Raw genomic sequence first — 27,965 nt, 5'->3', positions numbered from 1 at the left:
GGCGGGCTTATGGGTGCTATAGCCAGTTTCCCCATGCCAGTGTTTGGCACATTCTCCTGTTGCAATTGTCCACCTTATATTGGCCAGGGGGTGATGCCCACCCTGTGCTCATGCCTTCATTTTCCCTGTCATAATGGAGCTTCTCCCTCAAGCCTGTAAGCCAAAATAAACCTTTTTTTCCCACATGCTGCTCTTGGGTGACTTCTACTAGCAATGCAAATCTGACTGCAACAGAAAGCAATCCAAATTGCCTTCCAGAAAGATTACTATAATAAAAATTATTCTGGGGGCTGGAGAGATGGCTTAGTGGTTAAGGCTCTTGGCTGCAAAGCCAATGGACCCCGGTTTGACTCCACAGGACCCACATAAGCCAGATGCACAAGGGGGTGTACACATCTAGCGTTTGTTTGCAATAGCCAGAGGCCCTGGCATGCCTATTCTCTGTCTCTCTCTCTCTCAAATAAAATAGAAATATTTTTTTAATTTACTCTGTGATGTGTGGGGGTTTATTTTTTACTCTATTAACAATTACTATTCCCACAGTATCAAATTATTGTTTTAATTTTTGCCAGTTTGGTAAATTTTACGTACTTAAGTGTTTCTATACTATATTTAAAAATTAATGGCTATCCATTCTTAGTTCTTTTAAAATTTTCTAAGCCAGGCATGGTGGTGCACTTGGAAGACAGAGGTAGGAGGATTGCTGTGAGTTCCACACCACCCTGCGACTACATAGTGAATTCTAGGTCAGCCTGGGCTAGAGGGAGACCCTACCTTGATTAAAAAAAAAAAGTGTCTACCTGTAAAAGCTAAGTTTTATTATTATTACTTTGTTATAATTTTTTTTCTGTTTTAAAGTACAGAATAGTCCATTTCTATTCCCCCTTTTCCCATGTATGCAATTCCCCTTCAATTAGGGGCTTTTTGTCAGGATGTGTATCTTTTTAAAAAATGTGTTAGGGGGCCAGGTGTGGTGGCGCACGCCTTTAATCCCAGCACTTGGAAGGCAGAAGTAGGAGGATCGCCGTGAGTTCGAGGCCATCCTGAGACTCTATAGTGAATTCCAGGTCAGCCTGAGCTAGAGTGAGACCCTACCTCGAAAAAAAAAATGTGTTAGGGGATGGAGAAATGACTTAGCAGTTAAGGCGTTTGCCTGCAAAGCCAAAGGATCCCGGTTTGACTCTCCAGGACCCATATAAACCAGGTGCACAAGGGGGCACATGCATCTGGAGTTCGTGTGCAGTGGCTGGAGGCCCTGGCATGCCCAATTCTCTCTTTCTCAAGTAAATAAATAAAAATAAAATACTTTTTAAAAGTATGTTAGAAGATTTTATATATAGGTAAACCTTTTAGTCATTTCTTGGAAAATTAGTTATCATTCCTGAATGTTCTACTGGTAAATCAATTATGATATAAAAATCATAGGGAAGTGATTAGAGAACATAATATAGAAAAAGCTCATGCATATTAACATTAGGTAGTAGAAATAAGATGCTTTCATAATTTAAGTTTTTTTTTTGTTTTGTTTTGTTTTAGGGTAGGATCTCACTCTGGTCCAGGCTGACCTGGAATTAACTACGTAGTCTGAGGGTGGCCTTGAACTCTCAGTAATCCTCCTACCTCTGCCTCCTGAGTGCTGGGATTAAAGGTGTGTGCTACCACGCCCGGCTAAGATTTTTTGTTTGTTTGTTTTTTGAGGCAGAATTTTGCTATAGCCCAGGCTAACCTGGAATTCACTATGCAGTTTCAGGGTGGCCTTGAATTCACAGTGACCTTCCTTCCTTTCCCTCTCAGGTGCTGGCATTAAAGGTGTGTGCCATCACACCCCGCATAAGGTATTTTTATTTGAGGGAGACTGGACCCAGGCCTCTTATGTTGCAAAGGAACTCCAGACACATGCACCATATTGTGCGTCTGGCTTTCTGTGGGCACTGGGGAATTGAGTCCTGGCTTATAGGCTTTATAAGCAAGCACTTTAACCATCCAGCCATCTACCCAGTTCTCATACTGTTTTTTGTTTTTTATAATTTTTTATTGATATACTTCCTGGTGTGCATGTATAGTATGTGTAATGTGACGTGCATGTAGTATATGCTTGTTTACACAGATGCACACACTTTACGCACATGTGGAGGCCACAGCATGTCATGTCCCATGTTCACCCCTGTGCCTATTTTCTTAAGACAGTTTCACTCAACCCACACCTGCCATTTTCACCAGAAAGCAAGCCCCAGAAATTATAGACATGAGGAAATCTTCCTAACACGTAACTCCTTCACTGACACACCTTTGAATTTCAGTGTTATATGGGAAATTTGACATTTGACAATAAAATGATGCACAAGCTGAGTGTGGTGGTTCTTGCCTGGAACAGTAGCACTTGGAAGGCCAAGATGACAGATAAAAGCTCCAAGGCCAGCTGTGGTTACAGAGTGAGACCCTGTCTCATTAAAAAAAAAACAAAAAGTTTTATTTATTTACTTAAGACAGAGAAAGAAGCCGGGCGTGGTGGCGCACGCCTTTAATCTCAGCCCTCAGGAGGCAGAAGTAGGAGGATCGCCGTGAGTTCGAGGCCCCCCTGAGACTCCATAGTGAATTCCAGGTTAGCCTGGGCTAGAGTGAGACCCTACCTTGAAAAACAAAAAAACAAAAACAAAACAAAACAAAAAAAAAACAAAAAAGAGAGAGAGAGAGAGAAAGAGAGAAGCAGACAGTGTGCTCCAGATGCATGCACCACTTTGTGCATCATCTGACCTATATAGGTACTGAGGAATCAAACCTGGGTCCTCAGGCTTTGCGGGAAGCACCTTAACCACTAAGCCATCTCTCCAGGCACCCCGTCTCATTTTTAAAAGCAAAAGATGTGCACAATGTTGAAAAGTTGACAAAAAATAAATAGGAAGCAAACATTCTAAAACATTCTAAAAGACATGTTCTTCATTAAGGGTCAGAGCTCCCTGATCTATAAATGTGTGCCTGGATGTTTTTTCCTCGTGCTGAGGACTATACCTAGGACCTTGCACTTTCTAGGCAAGCACTACTGGTGAGCAAAATCCCCAAACCTGTGGTCCAAAATTTAAATATATATATATATAGTAGTTCCAAACTCTAAATGCCTGCTTCACATTTAAAATAACTGAAAATTTGTAGATTCACTGGGCTCACTAATAACTAAATAATTTTTAGTAAATTCAGTATTTTTCTTTTTAAATAATTTATGTGCAAGAGGAGGGGGAAGGGAAAATATATGGGTACACTAGGGCCTCTAGCCAGTGCAAATGAACTGTAGATGCATGCATAACTTTGTGCATCTGGCTTAACATGGATACTGGGGAATCAAACCTGGGTCATTAGGCATTTCAGGAAAGCACCTTAACCACTGAGCCACCTCTCTAGCCCAATCCAGTATTTTTCAATTTATATGCATATATATGTGTGTGTGTGTGTGTGTATAGCCTGATTACTATTTATGACTCAAAAGTTATAACTAGATTACTGTCAGAAGCCCACATGCTTTTTGGGAAATTGCTTCATTAATAGGCTTGTTAAGCTTAGAAATACTGGGCTAGGGAGATGGTTCAGCAGTTAAAGATGCTTGCAAAACCTGACAGCCTAGGTTTGATTCCCCAGTACGTACATAAAGCCAGATGGACAGAGTGGCACATGCATCTAGAATTTTGTTTGCAGTGACAAGAGGACTTGGCCTACCCATTCTCTTTGCTTACAAAAGAAAAAATTAAAAGCTAGAATTTTTTTTAGTAGACTAGCAATTTAACTTGTTGGCATTCTCTCACACACTTTTTTGAGGCACTGTTACTCTATCTAGCCCAGGCTGGCCTTGAACTTACTGCCATTCTCCTATTTCATCCTCACAAGTGCTGAGATGAAAGGTGTGCAATACCAAATCCAGCTTCTGGCTTTTTATAAATAGGCTTTTTCTTGTTTGTAAATGTCCCATTTTTATTTTTTTTTTTAATTTTTTGAGGTAGGATCTAGTTCTAGCCCAGGCTGACTTGGAATTCACTATGTAGCCTTAGGCTGGCCTTGAACTCACAGCAATCCTCCTACCTTGGCCTCTCCAATACTGGGATTAAAGGTGTGCATTACCACACCTGAGAGAGAAAATGAATATATGGGCACACCAGCGCCTCCAGACGCATGCACCACTTTGTACATCTGGCTTTATGTGGGTACTGGGGAATGGAACTCGAGTTCTCAGGGTTTGTAGGCAAGCCCCTTAACCACTGAGCCGTCTTCCCCAGCCCTAAATATCCCAATTTTAAAATGTAAAAATTCCTATTTGCAGTAACCAGGAAGCTAGAAGTAAATTTTTGTTTTTTGTTTTGTTTTTGTTTTTCGAGGTAGGGTCTCACTCTGGCTCAGGCTGACCTGGAATTCACTATGTAGTCTCAGGGTGGCCTTGAACTCTCGGCGATCCTCCTACCTCTGCCTCCCGAGTGCTGGGATTAAAGACATGCGCCACCACGCCCGGCTAGAAGTAAATTTTTGGTTTGTTGCTTACATTAGGTAGCATGTTTGGCAAATTTAGCATATTTAGTCTGTTTATGTCATATGTGCTAGCACTTTCTAGTACCTGGAAGATGAGAGCAATCATAATTTGGATACTTTATGACTTCTTGGAATGATCTGAGTTTATTCATAAAGTTAGGGTTATAGCTCAGTTAGTAGAGGGTCTATCCTAGCATGATGCCCTGGGTTCGATTCCTAGGTTTGATTCCCCAGTATCCACATATATCCAGATGCACAGTTATGCATGCATCTGGAGTTCATTTTCACTGGCTAGAGGCCCTAGTGTACCCACATATTCCATCTGTAATCCATATTTACAGTCCTTTGAGAGGTAGGGGACAGAAATCAACTTCAAGGTCATGCCCTGTTACATTTGGAAACCAGCCAGGGATACATGAGATCTTGACTTCAATAAACAGTATAAAAATCAACTGCATCATGGTTTTTAAAGCGGCATTTATTAATTGAAAATAAATGTGTTGATAAGTTCTTGATAGCATGGAATCCATATGACTTTTTAATGAGCTTGAAGTACATGAAAATTCCTTAAATCTACCATTTTTGCATATGTTTAGAACTACCACCACATTCAAATGGAAAGGGTGTGGGGGCCAAATGAAGTATTTTTGTTGGAAAAAAAGAAATTCTTCTTGCAGTAGCTCTCGCCAGTTTGACAAAACATTTGGAAAGAGAGAAAAACACACTACAGTATTTGTATGTCGAACATTTATTACAACTAATTGGCAATGTGTTGAGACAGTGCTCATGTGGCCTGAATGTTCACAGTCACAACAAAGCTTAACCCAGCCCAGCATATGCAAGTGAAAATATACACTATGAAGACACAGTCAGATATGCATTAAGTATGTATAAAAGTGATGCTGAGCATTTATATAGCTTGAAAAAATATAGGGCCAACAATGCCATTTTACTTCATTCAACTCTAACTTTGTTACATGAAAGGTTTCATGACAGGAAAGGAAGCTGCTGTAAAGTCTGCAGCACTTCTAATTGGAAAGAAGCAATAGGGAAGCAAAGTGAATTTGGCTTTAATAAGCACCCCAGCAGGAACAGTCATGCTTTAGATAATGACTTGGTGATGAGTAACCCATTTCCATAATATACTGTCAGGAAGAATTCCTGGTAAATTAACATTCCCACTTTATTTGGGGGCATCAAAAACAATCCAACTAAGTAACTAAATGATTAATTATGACCACTAAAAATTCATCTCAGGAGTCAAATGTTGCTTGTCTTTAAAAATTATGTGCTATTATCAGTCTTTGTTTCTGGTCCCATTCATTCAGAGTACTTAATGATTTTGTTTGTGTAAAATAGCATCATTCCAAGTTAGTCCTCTGAAATAATGTATATTCCCTTTGTTTTAAATTATGTTGTATCCAATAGAAGTCTTTGGTATAAATTTGGTTTTTTGTTTAAAGTTTCAATAATTTTTTTCATTTGCTTAATCTGTGACATGTTAATTCCCTTTTGTATTCTTTTTAAGTACTGAAATGCTGCTCTACTCTTTGGTTTCATAAAACCATGTTTCCCGTAACTTAGCAATTCCTTTATCAAATACAGTAATGTATTTTGTAAGATTAATATACACATATACAGATGTGTCATTTTCATGTATGCACATAATGAAAAACTGACCTATAAACTAAAATATCCAGAAATGGTATTCTTTTCTAACTTCTTTCTAATTCATATTTAAGTCCCTTAATTTATCATTTAGTTTAACCAAAGTTCCCTTTAAAAAAATTGTGCAGGCCTGAATGAAGCAGCTTAGCAAAACAGTAATACTGACAAGACATCATCTTACACCATTAGCTAACATGGACATGAAGGCAGTGACCATCTAGTATGTGAAATGCCACAAGGAGTCATCAACAAAGGAGGAGAGTTATGTCAGTCCAATTTCTTCAAGAACACTACGTGGGGTCTCAGCTTCCTGTGAAGGGAAAATGTGAGACTCTGGTAAATAGATCCATGGGAGTCTTATGAATGTGAAAAACTGACATGAAAGCCATACCCACTTTAGAGAAGCAAGCAAGCCTGTGTCACAGGAGCATTCTACCAGTGACAACCAGTGCTTAGGGTTCTGTGCCCAAATCATTTAATATCACAGAAAGATGTTTCCAGAATTTAGTGAATATTTACTACTTACCAACCACTGTATTGGGCACCATTGCTATAACACAAAAAGCAATCAAGCCCATGGCAAACTCACTATCAATGTGTGAAAAAAGATTATTTTGTCAAAACTCACAATCTCCAAATAAAAAGCAGACCCCTTCCCCCACTTTCTAATGCTTCGCCCAAAGTTTCATAGCCTCTGTTATGCCATGTGGACTTTTAACTTAACTGTCCACAGTAGCCATGCTTTAGAAAGAGCCACCTTCCCAGACCTCCACTGGGCAACCAATGGCATTGGTGATGACATCCAGAAGAAATGCTCTAGGACAAAAGGCACTTGCCACAATGTAATAAGGAATGTATATTTTTAAATACCAATGCAAACCCAATCAACCCTATCTAGAAAAGCATTTTAAAATATTTCAAAGTTGCTACCTTTACACATGCACATCCCAAAAAAAGGAGCAAGTAAGTCAGCTATTAGGCATTACTAGCAATCTTAAAATTAAAAGGCAACGTTTTCAAAATGGAAGAAAAGATTGTAAATGTTTGGTATACAATAATAAACTTACTTTTGCATCCTAATCATGGCATAGCATAAAACAAGGAAAAGAAAAAATTATATTAAAGCATAAATCCTTAGAATATTAGATTTACTTGTATGAATGGCATGTCAGTGTAATCTTAAATTAAGCTTTATAGACTGTTTCCTTATTTGGAAAACAAGAATAGCAGTACTTACCTTCATATGCTGATAATGTGAGTTTAAGGCTCAGTGCCTGATTTAAAGGAAGTGCTTCAAAATATATTAGCTGATAGTTATACAACTGAGATCTAAATGAAGGTAATTGTTATTGAGTATTAAAGACAATAACCAAAATAGTTCATAGGATGACTTGTTAGTATGTTTATCTAGTAATGAAAACTTGGGAAAAATCAGCATTAGTGAAAAGACATTATTTTATTTATTTTTATTTTTTGGTTTTTGAGGTAGGGTCTCACTCTAGCTCAGGAGGACCTGAAATTCACTTTGTAGTCTCACGCTGGCCTGGAACTCATGGCGATCCTCCTACCTCTGCCTCCCAAGTGCTAGGATTAAAGGCATGCACCACCATGCCCAGCTAGACATTATTTTTAATAAGGCAGTCTAATCTATGAAGTATACTTCCTCCCTTAAAATGAACTTTAGTCAAGTTACAGATATAAATAAAGATGGAAGATTTTGTTGGGTGTGGTACTTATCTGTAGAAATACATGTTGAAGTATTAAAGCTGAGATGAGTTTGTCTAGGGCTTGCTCTAGGAACACTACAACAAAAAGCGGATTGTAGGACACAAGCAGAATGTGAAGTTCATGATGACAAAAGCTGAGTAATATGTAAATAAAGGTTCTTTGTAGTAATCTCTGCATTTTTGTCTTTATGTTTTCATGATAGTTTTTCTTTTAAGAAATCTAATGAAAACCTTCCCAACAATGACATAGGTCAATCTCTTCCATGTAGAATGTTGGGTGCCCTGTAACTATTAACATTAAGAGCATGACATCTGAACCACATAAATATTTGTTGCATCCTAAATATGCATTATTTAGAATATCTGCCTTTCCTAAAAGGCCTAGTTTATATTTTATTCCCTTAAGACTGTATAAATTAAATGTTTTAACAAATTATTTATAGTATGTTAAGTTTACACTGAAATTGTAGATCAACATTATTTAGGAAAATGATTACCTAAAACAGTTTGTTGGTTACCAGGGCATGGTGAGAGATGACATGGGTAGTGCTTGTCTGATGGGTTACAGAAATTTAGTTCTGCTTGATGAAAACGTTCTATTGATCTGTCACACTACAATGTGAATATACAATATAATACAATAGGGATACTACTGAACTGACTTAGAAATGGCTAGAATGCAAATTAAGTTATTTTTAACTATTAATTAAAAAGCTACCTAGATAAATGAAAATATAAAATGTTATTTTATCAAAGGGATGAAGAAGAAAAGAGTCATTCACATGAGACAAAGTACATGCAATACTTTATTTTAGACATGCAAGAAAAGCTATTTCAGAATTACTAATTTAAAGCAAGCAGCTATATACAGATAACAAAAAGCAACATTTTGTTACAGCTCAGCACATAGCATTCCAAACAAACAGGCATGAGACAATGCATATTTATGCAACATTAAAATCAGATGAACAGCATGTTACAGGGTGGTGGGGATGGAAAAATGGAAATGAAAGACTGTTTTACAATGCTTCAAATGTAGCACATTACAGCAAGAATGGAGGAAACTGATCTGTGTATCTGCCAAATACTAAGTTTGCTCAAGGTCTTCTTTCAGGTAAATTGGTTTAAGTATCTTCTAAGTTACCTCAATTTTGGTTTACCAGGGTCTCTTTAGGTAACCCAGTAGCCCAGATTGGCCTAGAACCCATCAGCCTCCTGTCTCAGCCTCCCACATGTTGGGATTACAGGCACACACCACCATGCCTGGCTTTGAAGTTACTGTTTAATGACAGTTTATTTAATTCATCTTTAACTCTAGATAAAAACAATGAAGTATTTGGTGCTTTTTCTTTTGAAATAAAATATGCTACAAGTTTTGTTAAGCTATATAGTATCCCCCAACATTAAAGTTTTAATATTTAGAAATATACAACCATAGTTAACAAAACATTAAATATTTTAAATGAAGACAATATATTAGCCAAAATTATTAGGTACTGAACATTCGGTATTGGAGCTAGATATTAGTATTTTGATACCATATCAACACTTTGGAAAGGGTGACTCCTAAACAGATGTTGCAGGAGACTTTTTTGACATAACTTTCTGATAGTTCTTTAAGTGACTGATGTACAGCACAAATGTAGTTCAATAAATTTGGCACTTCAAAATTTTTTAAAGATTGAATGTTTTAACCTTAAGTGTAATAGTATAAATTAACTTTATTTTCTTATATTATTTCAACATATACTTTTATGTAATATATTAGAACATATTAATTCATACAAATTGTCAACAATGGAAGACCAACTCAAACTAACTATTATGGCACTGCTACTTAGGATTGAGCTCTTCAGCTCTATTTTCTTTGGTAAACACTTGATTGTCAGGTTTTTCTCACGTTGATTCACTAATGATAACATGTATGTGTTTAGGGTTAAAATTACTTAAAATATTCACAGGGCATATTCTGAAACTGAGTTTAATCAATAACAGACCAGAATAAATTATGTATCAAGATCACATGTAGAATAAAATTAGGAAAGAGTCTTGTGAACAGAAAAACATACAATTGTAAAGGTACTGATTCTAAAATGTTCTATTATTATTTTACAAGATAGTCACCAAGCTGAGGATATTTTCCTTCATAAGTATACCAGTTCTCTATTTCCTCTGTGAAATTCTGCATACTCGATGAGCAGTCATTTAGTACACAGGGACATTAAAATATTCATGACGTGGCTACAAAAGAAATGCATACATTCTTACACACAGTATACAAACTGATGCAAGTACAATCAGATTTCCACAATTTTCAGTTCACAGTTAAGTTAGCTAGAACTTCAGGTTTTGTGTTTGCTTTTTTCTTTGGTTTATGGCTGAATATTTAACTTTTTAAACAATACCCAGTTTAGATTCATCTGTTTTAAGTTTATGGTATATCATAGTAAACAAAATTACCCACATTTAAAAAATTTCTAAAGCAACAGATTTACTAATAATCTGAAAAGAGTGTCAGTTTAAGTTAATGCTGAGTTAGCAGAAAGTTCAATTAGAACACTCCCTTATACCAGTATCATAAGTTCATTAGGATGCTAGTACACAAAAGTAGAGATCTCAGAGGAAAATCTTTAAGAAAAAAGTAAAACTGGTCATCCTTATGATATTTTAAGTAACAAAAAAGGTTTTTAAATGTTTATTTAGCTACAAAAATATGACTTTGAAACTAAGGATTTAAATTTTTTTTTACAAAAATCCTCAAAATAGATCCTGAAGAATTCTCCAAATTTTAAAATATCTATGCATACAAATATATCTAATAAGATGCTTTCTTAATAACAAGGTAACAAAGTAACCTGAGGTAGGGCCTTAAATGGATCCTAGTTTCCCACAGGTTTTCATTGGGACTCGAATATTAGACTATAAGAGCATGTAAACTATTACAAAAATCCCTAGAACTATTGTAAAAAGTATCTGAGAAGCCTTTAATCCCAACACTTGGGAGGCAGAGGTAGAAGGATCACCATGAGTTCAAGGCCACCCTGAGTCTACATAGTTTATTCCAGTTTAGCCTGGACCAGAGTGAGATCCTACCTCGATAAAACAAACAAAAATGACAAAAGTATCTGAGAAAAAAAAAGCCAGTTGTATTTTAGTCCTCAGATAATTCTTAAACATCCTAATGAGAAAGCTTCCCTTTTTCCCATTTAGAATAATAAATCAAGCAATTAAAATATTAATAAAAAATCCCCAATGTTTAATTTCCTTATCATTTTCATAAGGAAATTCTAGGTCTATACTAACGACATTACATAAAAATATTTAGAAGCTCTTTGTCAATCACCCTCAACCTATTTCAACATTCTGCATAAAAAGCAACTCATAACTTCAACTAAAGGTTATTATAGAGCAGTATTTCCTATAAAAACATCAGCTTACTGAAATAATAGGAACTATCTCTAGGGATGTAAATACAATTATAATTTCCAAATAATGCTAAAATATAAATAACAGACTTTACAAAAGTGTAAATAAAACTGAATTCATATCTCCTACTACATTTTGATGCATGTCAGTACTCCAGCACGTATTCTAGTATGCTGTCTTATACCCAATGATACTCTTGCTGTGATATATATTCTCTGTGTTCTGGAGAGAGAACAAGAAAAGTTTTTAAGTCTTAAATAACCTTTCACTTCAATACCAGTTCTTTGCCTTTATGTAACAGTTTTTAATCTCTTTGTTTTCTCAATTAGATATCACATCATGTGAAGACAAACCATGCAGTGGTTTATACCAATTAGTAGAGAAAGGTGTCTTCCCAACAGAGCTGAATATACAGTCACTTTGCACCAAAGAAGACTTAAGATAATGGGATTCCCACCAGTCTTTAACTACCTTTGGAAAAGGAAAGAGTTGATAAACCAAACTATTCTTTATAGCCAAAAGATCCATATTACCGTAATTAAACAAGGTTTTCAGCATTCAAACTATTCTTTTTTTTTTTTTTTGGTGTGCATCTTTAATTTTTATTTATTTATTTGAGAGTGACAGACACAGAGAAAAAGACAGATAGAGGGAGAGAGAGAGAATAGGCGCGCCAGGACTTCCAGCCTCTGCAAACGAACTCCAGACGCGTGTGCCCCCCTGTGCATCTGGCTAACGTGGGACCTGGGGAACCGAGCCTCGAACCGGGGTCCTTAGGCTTTACAGGCAAGCACTTAACCGCTAAGCCATCTCTCCAGCCCCAAACTATTCTTTATAGCCAAAAGATCCATATTACTGTAATTAAACAAGATTTTTAGCATCCATAATGTGAAGAATATTCTTCATAAGAAGAAAGCCCTCTTCCTAGAAAAGCACTGTTCAAGAAAAGAAGCCCTAAAATACATAAAAATAAATGGTGGTATAAGTGGTATCCTTTACTACCACTTTTAGGTTCCCATAATATGTCCTATGTAGTTTCCTAGCTCAGATTGAAGAAGTTCTACTATAAATAAGAGCCTTAATAACCCTTTTAACCTTAAGGCTGGTTTTTAGCTAGATGATAAAGATATGCTCCTAACTGGCCAAGACATGTTTTCTCTCATATACAAAGGATATTTAATGGCTTTAGTATAAGCTCTGGTATTTGGGGCCCTCATCTACCAGTATATTTTCTGAGTCACAGAAAAATTATTTAAGAATTAGAAGAGGATGACAGTAAAGTCTGCCATACCATACAAGGGACCTTGTCAATGTAAGACTAGGCCTAATATCTTGCTCTTCTAAAGGGTACATTAGAAAGTCATATATTTTACTAGGGCTGGAGAGATGGCTTAGTGGTTAAGCACTTGCCTGTGAAACCTAAGAACCCCAGTTCAAGGCTTGATTCCCCAGGTCCCACATTAGCCAAATAAACAAGGAGGCACACACATCTGGAGTTCATTTGCAGTGGCTGGAGGCCCTGGCACGCTCATTTTCTCTATCTGCCTCTTTCTCTCTGTCACTCTCAAATAAATAAATAAAAATAAAGAAAAAATTTTAAAAATAGTCAGATTTTTACTCAGCAAATTGTAAGTTTACAAAAGCAAAAATGCAAGTAATTTAAATAACAAAGACCAAGTAATGAGAAATCAATTTTAACCAAATTGTATTATACAAATAATCATTTATATAATAATTTGTAAAAAATTACACAAGTTTTCCATGGCAGAGATTCTTTAAAGCAATATCTTTTTGTATTATATTTTCAACTGAAATAGGCCTTCATTCCTGAGCAATCATATTGTTCATCACTAATTTGCTCCTTCCTGAATCTATTACCAACCCCTTCATACTTTCCTGAAGTTACCTTTCCCTCTATTCCCCAGTCTCCTATAGTTTTCTAGGTGATGTCATTTCTCAAGCCCCCCAAAATGACAACTTTCTCTATTTTGTTCATTTAACTCATGAAGAAAAAGCCCTACAGCAGGGCTGGAGAGATGGTTTAGTGTTTAAGTGCTTGCCTGTGAAGCCTAAGGACCCTGGTTTGAGGCTCAATTCCCCAGGACCCATGTTAGCCAGATGCACAAGGTGGCGCATGCATCTGGAGTTCGTTTGCAGTGGCTGGAGGCCCTGGTGCACCCATTCTCTCTCTCTGTCTCTGCTTCTTTCTCTCTCTCTCTCTCTCTCTCTCTGTCGCTCTCAAATAAATAAATAAAAATTTTCAAAAAGCCCTACAGCTTACCCCATTATTGCCTCATAACAAAGGAGATGCTTCTTACATAAAACCATTCCTATCTCCCTTCCAATATAGTATACTTTCTCCCTTTACTCCTACATGTCTTCACTTTTTCCATTAGCTCCTTCTCCTTAATATACTACACACATTAAACATTCCTCTGCATTAAGAATATTGTTCTTGATCTAGAAAAAGGATCAGAGGTAGTGAGAAGTTTAAGATGTCAAAAATAGAAAGGAGCCTGGCGTGGCAGGGCACGCCTTTAATCCCAGCACTTGGGAGGCAGAGGTAGAAGGATTGGTATGAGTTTGAGGCCACCCTGAGACTACATAGTGAATTCCAGGACAGCCTGACCAAGAGTGAGATCCTACCTTGAAACACCAAAAAAAAAAAAAAAAAAAAAAAAAAAAAAAAAAAAAAAAAGAAAGAAAGAAAAAGAAAAGTTAACAAGTTACATTATGTTTTCAAAACCTATCTTTCTTAGAAAAGACAAACCTTACTACCATGAAATTTCCTAGATATTCACCATGCTAGGCTCATGACTTAAGAAGAAAAAACAAATCAATTGCAAACCTGTAACACTGGTAAGCTAGCAATTACAAATAGACTTAAATCTTACTGAACTGAGAAGTGATAATGCAAACTAAAGGTACTTTAGATATCTGATGTCTACTCTCCTGACTCTAGCACAATGTGGTAAAGGAGAAAATACTTTACATACAATGAAACATAAACATTAAAAAGTGTAATTTTGTAGCCGGGCGTGGTGGCGCACACCTTTAATCCGAGCACTTGGGAGGCAGAGGTAGGAGGATCACCGTGAATTCGAGGCCACCCTGAGATTCCATAGTGAATTCCAGATCAGCCTGGGCTAGAGACCCTACCTCAAACAAACAAACAAAAGTGTAAGTTTGGGCTGAGGAGATGGTTTAGTAGTTAAGAGGTGCTTCTTTGCAAAGAATGCTGGCCCAAGTACAATTCCCCAGTATCCACATTAAAGCCAGATGGACAAAGCAGCACACGCATATGGAGTTCATTTGCAGCAATAAGAGGCCCTGGCACGCCCATAAGCTCTCTGCCTTATAAAGTAAATAAAAATAATTTTTGTTTGCTTTTTCAAGACAGGGACTCACTCTAGTCCAGGCAGACCTGAAATTCACTATGGAGTCTCAGGGTGGTCTCAAACTCACTCTGATCCTCCTACCTCTGCCTTCCAAGTGCTGGGAGTAAAAACGTGCGCCACCATGACTAGCTTAAAAACATTTTCATATATCTTTATTTGAGAGTCGTGGAAGAGAGGAAGGAGGAGAATGGGTGCTTCAGAGCCTCCAGCTGCTGCAAATGAACTCCAGAAACATGTACCACCTTGTGCATTTGGCTTACACAGGTCCTGGGGTATCGAACCTTATAATGCAGGCAAGTGCCTTAATCACTAAGCCATTTCTCCAGACCAATAAAACACATTTTGGGGTTTTTTTTTGAGGTACAGTCTTGCTCTACACAGGCTGACCTGAAACTCACTATTTAGCCTCAGACTGCCCTCGAACTCATGGCAATCTTCCTACCTCTGCCTCCAGAATTGTGGAATTAAAGGTGTGTGCCACCAAGCCTGGTTTCCAATAAAACATTTTCATTTGAGGTATGGTCTTCCTGTAGCCCAGGCTGACCTGGAACTCACTGTGTAGTCTCAGGGTGGCTTTGAACTCACAGTGATCCTCCTACCTCTGCCTCATGAGTGCTGGGATTAAAGGCATATGCCACCATGCCTGGCTTCATTAATTTTTTTTTAACTTTTTTTGTTGTTTATTCTTATTTATTTGAGTGCAGCAGAGAGAGAGAGAGAGAGAGGGAGAGAGAGAGAGGGAGAGAGAATGAGAACGAACGCGCCAGGGCCTCCAGCCACTGCAAACGAACTCCAGATGCATGCACCCCCTTGTGCATCTGGCTAACGTGGGTCCTGGAGAATCGAGCCTCGAACCAGGGTCCTTAGGCTTCATAGGCAAGTGCTTAACCACTAAGCCATCTCTCCAGCCCAATAAAATATTTTTTAAAAAGTTTAATTTCAGGCTAGAGAGATGGCTCAGAAGTTAAAGGTGCTTGCTTGCAAAGCCTGTCAACCTGGGTTCAATTCCCCAGTATCCATGTAAAGCCAGATGCACAAAGTGACAAAATCATCTGGAGTTCATTTGCAGCGGCAAGAGGCTCTTGTGTGCCCATTCTCTTACTCCTTCCTCTCTTCCTCTTTTTGCTTGCAAATAAATGAAAAAAAATTTTTAAAGTTTAATTTCAAGTTAATGCTCTATTTCAGGATTTTTTGTTGATGTTATTTTTTTTTGTTTGGTAAAGGGGCTTCTTCCCTCACTCCTTTTAAAACACAATGTTTTTATTGCCCCCCCCCCCACCAGGGCAAAGCATACAAAGTTCTTACACTCAGTTCGAAAAGCTTATTCTTTGATTTAAAGCCCAAAAGGGCCATAGAATATCCAAACTCACTAAGATCTATTTTCAGCAGTGATTTTTTTTTTTTAAAGGAAGGGTCTCACTCTAACCCAGGCTGACCTGGAACTCACTGTGTAATAATTCCCAGGCTGGCCTTGAACTCTCAACAATCCTCCTACCTCTGCCTCCTGAGTGCTGGGATTAAAGGCATGCACCAGCATGCCTGGTCAGCAATGAATTTTTAAAAAAGAATTAGAGGCCTGTAGAGATGGTTTAACAGTTAAAGGTCCTTGCTTGCAAAGCCTAATGGGCCAGGTTCAATTCCCCAGAATCCACGTAAAACCTGATGCACAAAGTGGTACATGCACCTGGAGTCTGTCTGAAATTGCAAAAGGCTTCTCTCCTTTACTCTCTCAAAGTATTTTTTTAAATAATTGGAAATATAAAGTACCTTTTATATGACAGCGCTCATGATGTCAGTCATTTAATGAGCATTTGTGAATTTCTGAGAAAATCTAGTGATTTTTTTAACATTCAGTTAGCAGGATATGTATGTATGGTTGCACCAGATGGTTAGTGTCTAAAATGGACACAAGAGAACAGGGCTTTACTCTCCGTGCTGTGACTTTGTTTTAGTACTTCTACTCAGGTTTCACATCTGAAGCGACACAATGTGAACGTTTTCATTCACATAGCAATATTCTTCCATTAAAAAAAAAATACTACTGGGAAGCGGGAGATGGCTTAGAGGTCAGAGCCTTTGACTCTGAAGTCAAAGGACCCCGGTTCGAACCTCCGGGACGCAGGCAAGCCCGAGACACAAGGAAAAAAAAATTACTACTAAATGTATACTTGTCTTATCCTTCTGAAACACAAGACCTTTAACATTTTCAGAGGTTAGTCAATATCCTGCTACTATATTGTTTCCATTTGATATACCTTAAGAATCTTTCCATATCATTACACAGAAAATTGATCTCCTTTCTTTTACAGATGTTTAACAGCTGCATATATGATTATGTTGTAATTTTCTTATTTTCTTTTTATTTATTTATTTATTTATTTATTTGAGAGCGACAGACACAGAGAGAAAGACAGATAGAGGGAGAGAGAATGGGCATGCCAGGGCTTCCAGCCTCTGCAAACGAACTCCAGACGCGTGCGCCCCCTTGTGCATCTGGCTAACGTGGGACCTGGGGAACTAAGCCTCGAACCGGGGTCCTTAGGCTTCACAGGCAAGCGCTTAACCGCTAAGCCATCTCTCCAGCCCAATTTTCTTATTTTCCATTGTGGTGCTTTGAATATAAAGTGTCTCCCATAGCTTCATGTATCTGTGATTAAGCCTCATACTTGATCCCTAGCTGGTGGCAAAATCTGGAAGCTGGGAGGTGTGGCATTGGAGGGAGAGCCTCTGCCCAGCTCCAAGCCCAGTACTGAGACTACTTCAACCCAGTTATGTGACAGCTTCCTGTTCATGTCATGCTTTCCCCACCACGATGAAACTTCTTTCAAAAGTGTAAGCTTAAAATAAATCCTTCTCTCCCATAAGCTGTTTCTGGTCAGGGGTTTTGTCCCAGCAACAAAATGTTAAATGAGGGCTGGATTCAATTCTCCAATACCCACATAAAGACAGACAGACAGACAGACACACACACACACACAAACACACACACACACACACACACACACACACACAAAGTGGTACATGTGTCTGGAGTTTGCTTGCACTGGCAGGAGGTCCTGGCACAATCCCCCCTCAAAAAAAAATCTTTTTAAAAAATGAATTATAATCCCACCCCTTGATAGACATTTGGGTAAGTTCCAATGGCTTAATATTATACTGAATATGTCTTGGTGCATTTATATATATATATCAATATATATTATTATAATAAAAATAATATAATATAAATATAATAATAATAAATATTAATATAATATATTAATATATATATATATATATATAAAATTTATCTATTTATTTATTCATTCATTCATTTGACAGAGAAAGAGGGGAGGGAGGGAGGAAGAGAATGGGCACACCAGGGCCTCCAGCTACTGCAAACAAACTCGAGACGTGTGCACCCCCTTGTGCATCTGGCTAATGTGGGTCCTGAGGAAACGAACCTGGGTCCTTTGACTTTGCAGGCAAAAGCCTTAACCAGTAAGCCATCCCTCCAACCCATATATATATATATATATATATATATATATTTCTGTTGGATAAATGGATGTGTAGCTAATGGGACCAAAGGTATAATTCATGTTTAATTATTAATAGATATTGCAAAATGTCCCCTTTAAAATAAAATACAAATTTAAATGTTCATAAGCAAGAAGAAGAGTACTTCCTCCCCTTATGAGAACAAACAAAAAGGTCTAGCCAGGCGAGGTGGCACACCACTTAATCCTAGCACTGAAGTAAGAGGATCTTTGTAGATTCAAGGCCAGCCAGGGCTACAGAGTGAGTTCCAGGCCAGCCTGTGCTAGATTGAGACCTTGCTTCAAAACAAAAGGTCTAGTTGGTATTTTAATTTGCAATAGATTACATAGTCATATTTTCTGCTGCCTTTTCCTTCTGTGTTGTTGATCTTGTTCTATTACTTTTGTCTTTAAAATGATAAGTGGACCCCCCCCAAACACAAAATGGCCTGGATATCCAGGACCTCATAGTGCCTGACACTATCTACACAAGACCATCATAATAAGCTCATGACATAAAAAATAAAAGAGAGACTGATTGAGAGGAGGAAGGGATTTGATGGAGAATGGAGTTTCAAAGGGGAAAGTTGGGGGAGGGAGGGTATTACCATGGGATATTGTTTACAATCATGGAAGTTGTTAATTAAAAAAAAGAATAAAAAAATGACAATTGGAATAACTACTATAACACTATATATCTATGCTACTTGACAACCTGTTAATTATAAGATACTCAGGACAAATTACTTTCTCTGGTTGCTAATTGCACTTTTTAAATGAAAAGGCAGAAAAATTAGCTTAGTGAATATGATTTTGGCTATAAAGAGATATTTTTCTTTTTATTTCATTTTTTTTTTTGAGGTAGGGTCTCTACTCTAGTCCAGGCTGACATGGAATGCTGTAATCACTGACTGAACTTGAACTCACAGCAATGCTCCTACCTCTGTCTCCTAAGTGCTAGGATTAAAGACATGTACCACCATGCCTAGCTTCATAAAGAAATATTTTAAACTTACTCTTGTGTACTTGTATTTGCCTTGAAATAGACCAAATTTAATCAGCTTTCTAAACCTGAAAGAGTTCTTAGAATCACAGAATTTCAAGCAAATTCTAAATCTCTTCACTAAAGAAACTTATGGCTAACAGGACAAGAAAGAACAACAAGAAATTCTATCTATATAAGAAAAGTAAAGTCTGCATGTGTAAATTCTGAATACTTTATTCTTCCTTGAAGATCAAGCCCCTAAGGTGGGTGGGAAATCTGCAGAAAATTTAAGTGTTCTGCCTGCCTTCAAGGTAGACTCAATCCCATTTCCACACAAAAACTCAATTACCTTAACAGAAGGGAACAGATCTGGTTGTTGAGGAAATAGCTTTGCTATGGGTAAAATTCTAAAGTCAACCATAGATTATCTCCTCAGTCATGAGTTATTGGGCAAAAATAATTTGGGTGAATCACAGGAGTGATTTTTTACAGCCACTTATGTGTTCTATGACAAATAGGTCCTCCTTCCACAATTTTAAAGGTTTTGCCATCCCATCTTCCTTTGCATTTTAATTAGTTTTTAGCCACTTTTTCATACTATGGTATAAACTACATATAATATTTTTCAGTCTATAGTATTAAAATAAGCCAGGGTTTCTCAAACTGGGCACAATTCACATTTGGGACTAGATGATTCCTGAAAGAGGAGTTATTGTCCTGTGCACCATGGGTTAGTTAGCAGTGTTCTTGATCTCCACCTAGTAGATGTCAGTAGCATATTCTAGTAGCATATTCTAGTGGTTTTACCTGTGTTAATTTAATTTTTCTATGGAAATATTTTATTAATTGAAGATAACAGAAGAAACAAAGAAGTAGGAGAAAACCTCACACCTGAAACTTTTCATGCTTAATGAGAAGATCACCACTGAGCCCTCAGGATATGTTCTTAGCAAGTCCCAACCCTATGGCTCATGAGATCAGTCAAGTAGGTCAATAGCAACATTTTGACAAAGAAAAATAGAACAAAATGGAAAGTATGATATTGTCAAACAGGAATGAAAATTTTTTCGGCAACATATACTATCTAAACTTGCAATTATTACTGTGCATTTTAAACAAACATTTTGAAGATAAAATTTACAGTTATTGGACATTTTAAGTTATTCTAATTTTTCATCATTATAAATATCCCAGAGTACAACGGGGGATGTAACTCAGTGGTAGAACACGTTTGTAACATAAACAAGGTCTTGGGTTCTGTCTCTAGCTCTGCAACAAGAAAAGCCACCCTGAGATTACATAGTAAATTCCATGTCAGCCTGGGTTAGAGTGAGATCCTACTTCAAAAAACCAAAAATAAAAAAATAAAAGCCAGGCACGGTGGCACACACCTCTAATCCCAGGCAGAAGTAGGAGGACAGCTGTGAGTTCAAGGCTACCCTGAGAATACATAGTGAATTCCAGGTCAGCCTGGGTTAGAGCAAGACGCTACCTTGAAAAACCAAAATAAATAAATAAATAAGAACATCAATCAAGTGAAGCATGGTGGTGCACAACTTTAATCCCAGCACTCAAGAGGCAAAGGTAGGAGAATGGCCATGAATTCAAGGCCAGCTTGGAACTACACAGTGAATTCCAGGTCAGCCTCAGCTACAGTGAGACCCTACCTCGAGAACAACAACAAAAAATCCAAATAGCTCAGAGTACAAAGAACTGGTTGACAATGTGCTACTGAAATAAGAACACAAGGAAATTCTCAAAATTTTGAAGAGCAGACAAAATAAAAAGGGCAAAGACTACATAGAGCAGTTACAACTAGGATGTAGTGATCAATGACACTGGTCAAATTATATGGCACTAAAAGTAAAGTGAAAGGCTTTATGTCTTCTGCCTTCTGTATCTGCCTCCTTCCAGACTGTCTATTCCACCAACCCTCATTTATCCAGAATTTGCTCTGGCAAACCTCAAGTAAGTTTACCCATGAAAAATTATAATACATTGGCATTAAAGATGACAGCCTAACTTTTAACCCTGTTAACATTATGAAGTTTAGACTTAATGCTTTAATGCTAAACAGTGGTGATTATAAAAGAATTATAGGAACTTTCTTCTACTAGATTAAATCCTAAAAGGACTTAAATAAAAATGTTTTTTGCTATTAAATGGCATTATTGTATATATTTGAAAGCATCTACTGCTTTGAAACAATTTAAGATATTTTTGAATGTGACTAGCATACACAAATATTCTTAATTTTCAAGGTTTAAACTTTTAAAAACTCAAATGTTCATACTAAAAAGCCTTGTTATTAGAGACTTCAAGAAATATTTATTTATTTAATGTTAAATTATAAAAGCTTCATTTCCTTAAAGTTTTTACTTTTCTTCCAAGATTCTTACCTTTCCATTTTTATGTAGTCCCACAGATTAACTGTTACTTTTACAAAGATATAGCATAGTATTGAGATAGTTCATGCAGGCCTCAGCCCTAAAACAAATCAATTTCAGCAGCAGTAATTCTTCATAAAGCACCACTTTGTAGACAAGATAAACAAACATCTGCAAAATCTAGTAAATCTATTCAAAAAGTGGATCATGTTTGAAATGGAAGCAAATTCACAAGTACAACGCTTGCTTTTGGTACCTCACTTATTTCTCATTTCACAGATTACTTTAGTGAGAAACAATACCAACAGCAAACAAAGCTAAAAAGAAAAAAACCCCACAAATTTCAAAATGATGCTGTTAGTATGAAAAAGAAAGATCGACACATCTCAAAGCACTGATCAACACCATCATGCATCTACCGCTGAGGGTTATAACAAGCCCAATAACTAGTATTTAACTATTTGATCTGCACAGATCAAGCAAGGACTTGAAATCATCTCACGTGCAACAGTCTGCAGAGTGCTGTTTTATCCATGCCACAAAAATGGTAAATTTAGTAGTTACCAATACATAAGATGGGGGTCAAAGGAACTAAAGCCTTAGACTGCTCTTTATCATAAGATATCCTCAGACAAACCTCCCCATTCTTCATTCTGGCTCTATAAAATTAAGGAGCAGAGAAAAACTGGTAAGTGTGTACCTTTACATTGAAAAAACTGCCACAGTATTAATTTCTTTGCCATTATACATATGTGTTTATAAAATAAATACAACTACATCCTCATTCCCCACCCTACTCCACAAAATCTAGCTAAAAATAGGTATGTGTGGGGAAAATATACCAAGCACTATAAAGGATATGAGTTTAGTAATCTCAGCATGTCATAGCTTAATAATTTAAGAATCAACTTTAGTACCAGTGGCATGTTGAGATGACATTTTTTAAATTCCAACAGTCAAACACTAAAAATTGGATAAAGGACCCATTTATGGGCTTTATACCTAAATCTAATTATGCATTCATACAACCAAATGCCAAAAGCTATAAAAACAGTTGGTCAACAAATGCCAAAAATGATCCTTTATTTACCAAGTAACTAATCATAATGAAAAAGGTATCATTAAATCACATTGACTGTTGATATGATATATGAATAATTTTAATTATTATTCAAATATATTTTACTTATGTTCTTACTATGATATGTTAATAGAAAACCTACTTTACAGCCAACCATCTGCCCTGTTTGCTTATAAATTAAAGACTACCTAAATTATATCACATTTATAGAAATTGAGTAAAAGTAAAACTTCCAGTAAATTTTCTGAATAAACATTCTTAAAGATAAATTTTAAAGGAACTCAAATTAAAGTTACTCTGATTTCCTCTATCTTTAAGCCAAAAGATACAATGTCATTATAAATTCAAAGTCATTTTAAGTGCTTAGAAATAATCCAAGTAATACTTGACACTAAATGGGAAGTTGCAATACATGAAACCTAAGAATAAAATCAAGTTATTACTTATGCTACTAGAAAGTTAAGGCTACATTTTACTAAATATCTTTGCAGCTATACTTTCAATTAAAGAAGCAAAATCACTTCAGGACACTGACTAAGTGAATACTATATTCCAAACAATAAGACCAAAAAAGTCATTATATTTAGCTATTTTTATTTTATTTTATTTTACTCATTATACCCTATTAAGTGAACCTACTATTGTTCTCAAAAAGTATATAGCAATTTCCCAGGAGCATTAAAAAAGTAATCCAGGCACAGGGAGTTTATCAGTGCCCTATCATTACTCTCTAGGAAACACATTAAAAGTAAAAGCTGAACTTCAAGTAACTTTAAAATTGTTTTAAAGCAAATGTAATTAATCAGAAAATGATGAAAACTTGGAAGAAATACCAAGTTCTAATGGAACAATTACATCAAAAAAGCAAGAGACAAATTTGAAAGATTCCCAATGCCTAGTCCTAGTTTTGACCTATTTAAAAAAAAAAAAAAGCTCAATTAGTGAATAACAAAACAATGACATGCTAGCTTTAAAGCCAAATTTGTAACAGAATATACTCTTATAGCCAGCATATCTGATGTTAAAATTTAAAATCTCCAAAATGACATGTTTGTGATCAATAAAACACCATGGAAAACTGCACACACAAGGAGAAAGGTCTATGCTCATTTCTACTGAACAGCAGATGGTATGAGGGCTGCCACTGAAATGCTTCACTTCTAAAGGCACACTAACCACTCCTTTCAGAACTACTACATCATGAAATGCACAATGCATTGTCTCACACTTAACATTTGTTACTCCACAACTTCAAGCAATCACCACTGCTGACTAATGAAGGGACCGACAGATTCCTTAGTGGTTCCCTCCTCCCTCAGAGGCCAAAAGTAATTACAATGGGAAATTAGAGTCATTCTTTGCCCCTTGTAGCTCACTATTTCAGAAATGCTAAAAACTAGAATTTAAAGTCTGTTTTAATAATTTTAAAACTGATAAATATGTAATAGACAAGGAGGGATGAAAATAGGTTAGGGAACACAAAACCATACTCTCTAGCTATGGAGATAGAGGACCTAAATTCAATCCTCAGTACCTATGGAAAATTGCTGGGCATGATGGTGGTGCATGCCTATCACAGCACTGGGAAGACAGAGACAGGAATATCCCTGGGGCTCACTAGCCAGCTAGTCTAGCTAGCCTAATCCTAATGGGTGAGCTCCAGGCTAGTAGGAAACACTGTCAAAAAGAAAACAAATCCAGGTATGGTGGAGGAGAATCGGCATGAGTTTGAGGTCAGCCTGAGATAACAGAGTGAGTTCCAGGTCAGCCTGGGCTAGAATGAGACCTTGTCTTGGAAAAAAAAAAAAAAGAAAAGAAAAGAAAAGAAAAAGGTGGATGTTGTTCCTGAGGATGACATCCAATATGGCCTCTAGCTTCCACAGACTTGTGCACATACATGCACCTACACATGTGAACACATATACACATACACACACATTCACACACTCATAACAGGAAATTAAAAAGAAAAGCACTTTTAGCACTTCTGGAAAATGAGAGTAGTAATCAAAAATACTCAAATATGCATCTTATATATTATATATACTCACACATATATACTACCACCTTAAAGAAAACACTATTTTTTATATTTACTAATCCATTTTCATGCTATAAACTTTCTATGTGATAACACAATTAGCTCTAAAGCATAATTTAATTTGGTCCCTGAATTAACATATCATTAAATTTCAAACTTCAGAAATACAAAGTACATAAGCATCAAACACATGATTAGCCCAGCATGACTGTGGCAATTAGAAAGGAAAGGGGTTGTTACAGTTCTGGGATATGAAGGTTAAGACAAGAATAAATAATTTTGACAGAACATGGTTTGTTAGTTAAGAAGAGCACAGAGAAGTACATTTCTTTTGTTAATTTTGTTAACACAAAGCCAGAGGGTTCTATAAAAAGTGCAATTAGAAATCACTAACATTTGCTTGAGTACATTTACACTTAATGGACATGAGGTGAAAATATGAACCACTTTGGAATCAAAATGCCATAATCTCACAGTCAACTTCTAATTATACACACTAATGAAAAAGGAGATTGCTTTAAGTAATTCAAAACATGGATGGAGAGTTCTCATTTTATTATTTTCCCCCAATCTTTTCCCTTAAAATAATCTGTCCTTTAAATCAGCCCAACTGACAGACGATCTACAAAGTGAACTACCCATCCATAGATAACTGAGTTGACGTGACTGACACATGTTATGATCAATAAACTGCACATGGACACTACATGCCAAGCATGCTTTGGAGTAACTTCTGAAGCTCTAGAAATGATGACCGAGGCTTCCCTAGCAAGAGCAAAACATGCCAGTGCCTTGACAGGAGAACGAGTAGCTTACCTCCTGAAGTAGATCAGCCTGCTCAATTGCCTTAAGGACATTTTTCTTTGAGGTTTCTTGAACTTCTCCCCCCAAAAGAAACTCATCCAAAATAAAATAAGCCTTCTCAAAGTTAAAGATGATATCAAGTTCACACACCTGAAAAGCCCCAATAGAAAAACAAACAACAAAAACAAAGATGTATATTCACTATTAAGTGGTGGTAAAATCTGATCAGAAAAAAAAAATCAATCTGAATTCTTTCTCAAAATGGCAATCATGTTGACCAAGCACTATTACAAGTGCTTGCAATATAATGCCTATAAGATAAGTAAGACCTGTTCTGCATATGCCCAATGTGGGAAATTTAATAATTTTCTATTCATAAAAATTGATTTTTACATTTTTTCAGAATGTGATTCAACTGCTAACCAAACCAAAATTCTATACTATGCACTTCCAGAATATTAATTCTTGCAGTATAAGTCCTATCTTACTATTTTAAAACTCATTCTCACCATCATAATTAAACAAGTAGGTCTGTAGAGCTAGAGGTTCTGAAAGTGGACTAGAAGAACTAACAGCTGCATGTCTTTATTCCCAGAACTCAGGAGGTAGAGGTAGGAGGATCACTAGAAGTTCGAGGACACCCTGACACTACATAGTGAATTCTAGGTCAGCCTGTGATAGAGTGAAACCCTACCTCAAGAAAAAAAAAAAAAAAAAAAGAAAGAAAGAAAGAAAGAAAGGAAGTCATCCCTGCCTTCTCCTTACAGTTAGAATCCTTGAGACAAATAATAAACTTGTTAAGGAAAATACAAAAAGTAAAATACTACTTACGCTCCCAAAATACTTGTCAAGTAGTTCCACATAACGATGAATTATTTCCAGGGTAATTAGTTCATTGTCCTGATCCTCAATAGCACAGCAAAAATACAGACTAGCATATCTATAACAAAACACAAGTGTGGAAGAAATCTTACCCCCATAATCATGTTTGTTTTTAAGGTCACAAAACCATTTAGTATGCGTGTGTGTTATTTGTAGTGCTAGGGATCGAACCCAGGACCTTGCATATGCTAAGCAAGCATTCTGCTACTGGGCTACATCCCTGACCCATGTTTTTTGTTTTAAAAAATATTTTATTATTTGAAAGCACAGAGAAACAGAGGATGAACACACCAACCAAACACTGCAAACTCTAGATGCATGCATCACTCTGTGCATTTTACTTTATGTGGGCACTGGGGAATTGTACCCAGGTCATTAGGCTTTGCAGGCAAGTGCCTTAACCATTGAGCCTTCTCTCAGTCATGTTTTCTAAATATATTTCCATGTCATATTGTGAAGGACTTCATGCTATAAGCATGTTTACTTCTTATTTTAAGGTTTATTTTCATTTTTTTGTATGTGTGTATGGACAAATGTTTTCAGATACATATGGAGGACAGAGGTTGATATTGGGTATATTCCTGGGTCACTTTCCACTTTGCTGAGACAAAGGTCTCTTGCATACCTAAGGACACAAGGATTTGTCCAATCAAGCTGGTCAACAAGCCCCAGGGATTTCTTAACTCCATTTCTCCAGCCTTAGGATTACAGGTATACACTCAGCATTTTTATATGGTTCTGGGGAATCTGAACTCATATCCTCAAGTTTCCACAGCAGGCACTTAAACCATGATGTTACCTTCCCAGCTCCTGTTTCTTCTTTTACTAATTTATTTAAATTTTTATTTATTTATTTGGTGGGGGGGCAGACAGAGACCGAATGGACATACCAGTGCCTCTAGCCACAGCAAGCGAACTCCAGATGCATGTACCACCTTGTGCATCTGGCTTATGTGTGTCCTGAGGAATTGAACCTGGGTCCTCTGGCTTTGCAGGCAAGTGCCTTAACCACTAAGGCATCACTCCAGCCCCCATTTCTTCTTTTAAAAGAGATTCTTTTTGTCTCATATTACAAAGGTAATACATGCAAAATGGCAAAAAACAATTATGCCAACTAAAAGGAGTAACTGATTTTGCTCTTCTTCCTTTTAGATACCTTTCCATGAGCATTACAAAACACAGTTGACTCGGGCTTTTAAAAGTTCAAAGTTTAGGATAAAATCAGCTATAAAGGGAAGAAAATAACCCTTCATTATCTTCCAAATAAAGGTCTTGATGATGCTGTCAATACAAGGTCAATGTTTTGGTACACTTTATTGAAGTATATAATACAGACACAGAAATCTTGTCATAAGAACTTAATGAGTTCAATGAGCTCATGAGGAACCCATTGGTATACCAACATCCATATCACAATTGAAGACCATCTTCCTATACCTTCTTCCAGTCACAAACTCACATCCACAGGGGCAACTACTACAATAGCTTCTACAGCAAAAAAAGAAAAAAGTTTCTAAAATGGATATTTCTAAGATTGTG

At 36.7% G+C, this 27,965-nt stretch overlaps 1 protein-coding gene across 4 annotated transcripts in view; it reads right to left on the bottom strand.

The window, feature by feature from the left end:
• Window positions 1–5,241: 5,241 nt before the first annotated feature.
• The window catches only part of Ap1s2 (adaptor related protein complex 1 subunit sigma 2), a 31,010-nt gene continuing 8,286 nt past the window's right edge, over window positions 5,242–27,965 (bottom strand). Inside the window, exons 3-6 of one of the 4 annotated variants that reach the window (XM_004667929.2) lie at window positions 26,376–26,484; window positions 25,557–25,694; window positions 7,245–7,253; window positions 5,242–6,487 (exon numbers count right to left, since the gene is read on the bottom strand). In XM_004667929.2, coding sequence (XP_004667986.1) covers window positions 6,440–6,487; window positions 7,245–7,253; window positions 25,557–25,694; window positions 26,376–26,484 — 304 coding nt within the window. In that variant the 3' untranslated portion in view covers window positions 5,242–6,439. Of the gene's footprint in view, window positions 6,488–7,244; window positions 7,254–9,689; window positions 10,146–11,445; window positions 11,553–25,556; window positions 25,695–26,375; window positions 26,485–27,965 lie in introns of those variants that run through there. The other 3 variants (XM_045140917.1, XM_045140918.1, XM_045140916.1) reach the window with 3 other exon arrangements.

Source organism: Jaculus jaculus, chromosome X, assembly GCF_020740685.1.
Source record: "Jaculus jaculus isolate mJacJac1 chromosome X, mJacJac1.mat.Y.cur, whole genome shotgun sequence".
Lineage (NCBI taxonomy): Eukaryota > Metazoa > Chordata > Mammalia > Rodentia > Dipodidae > Jaculus > Jaculus jaculus.
The sequence above is the reverse complement of the archived record's forward strand: the minus strand, read 5'-3'. Positions and strand labels throughout refer to the sequence as shown.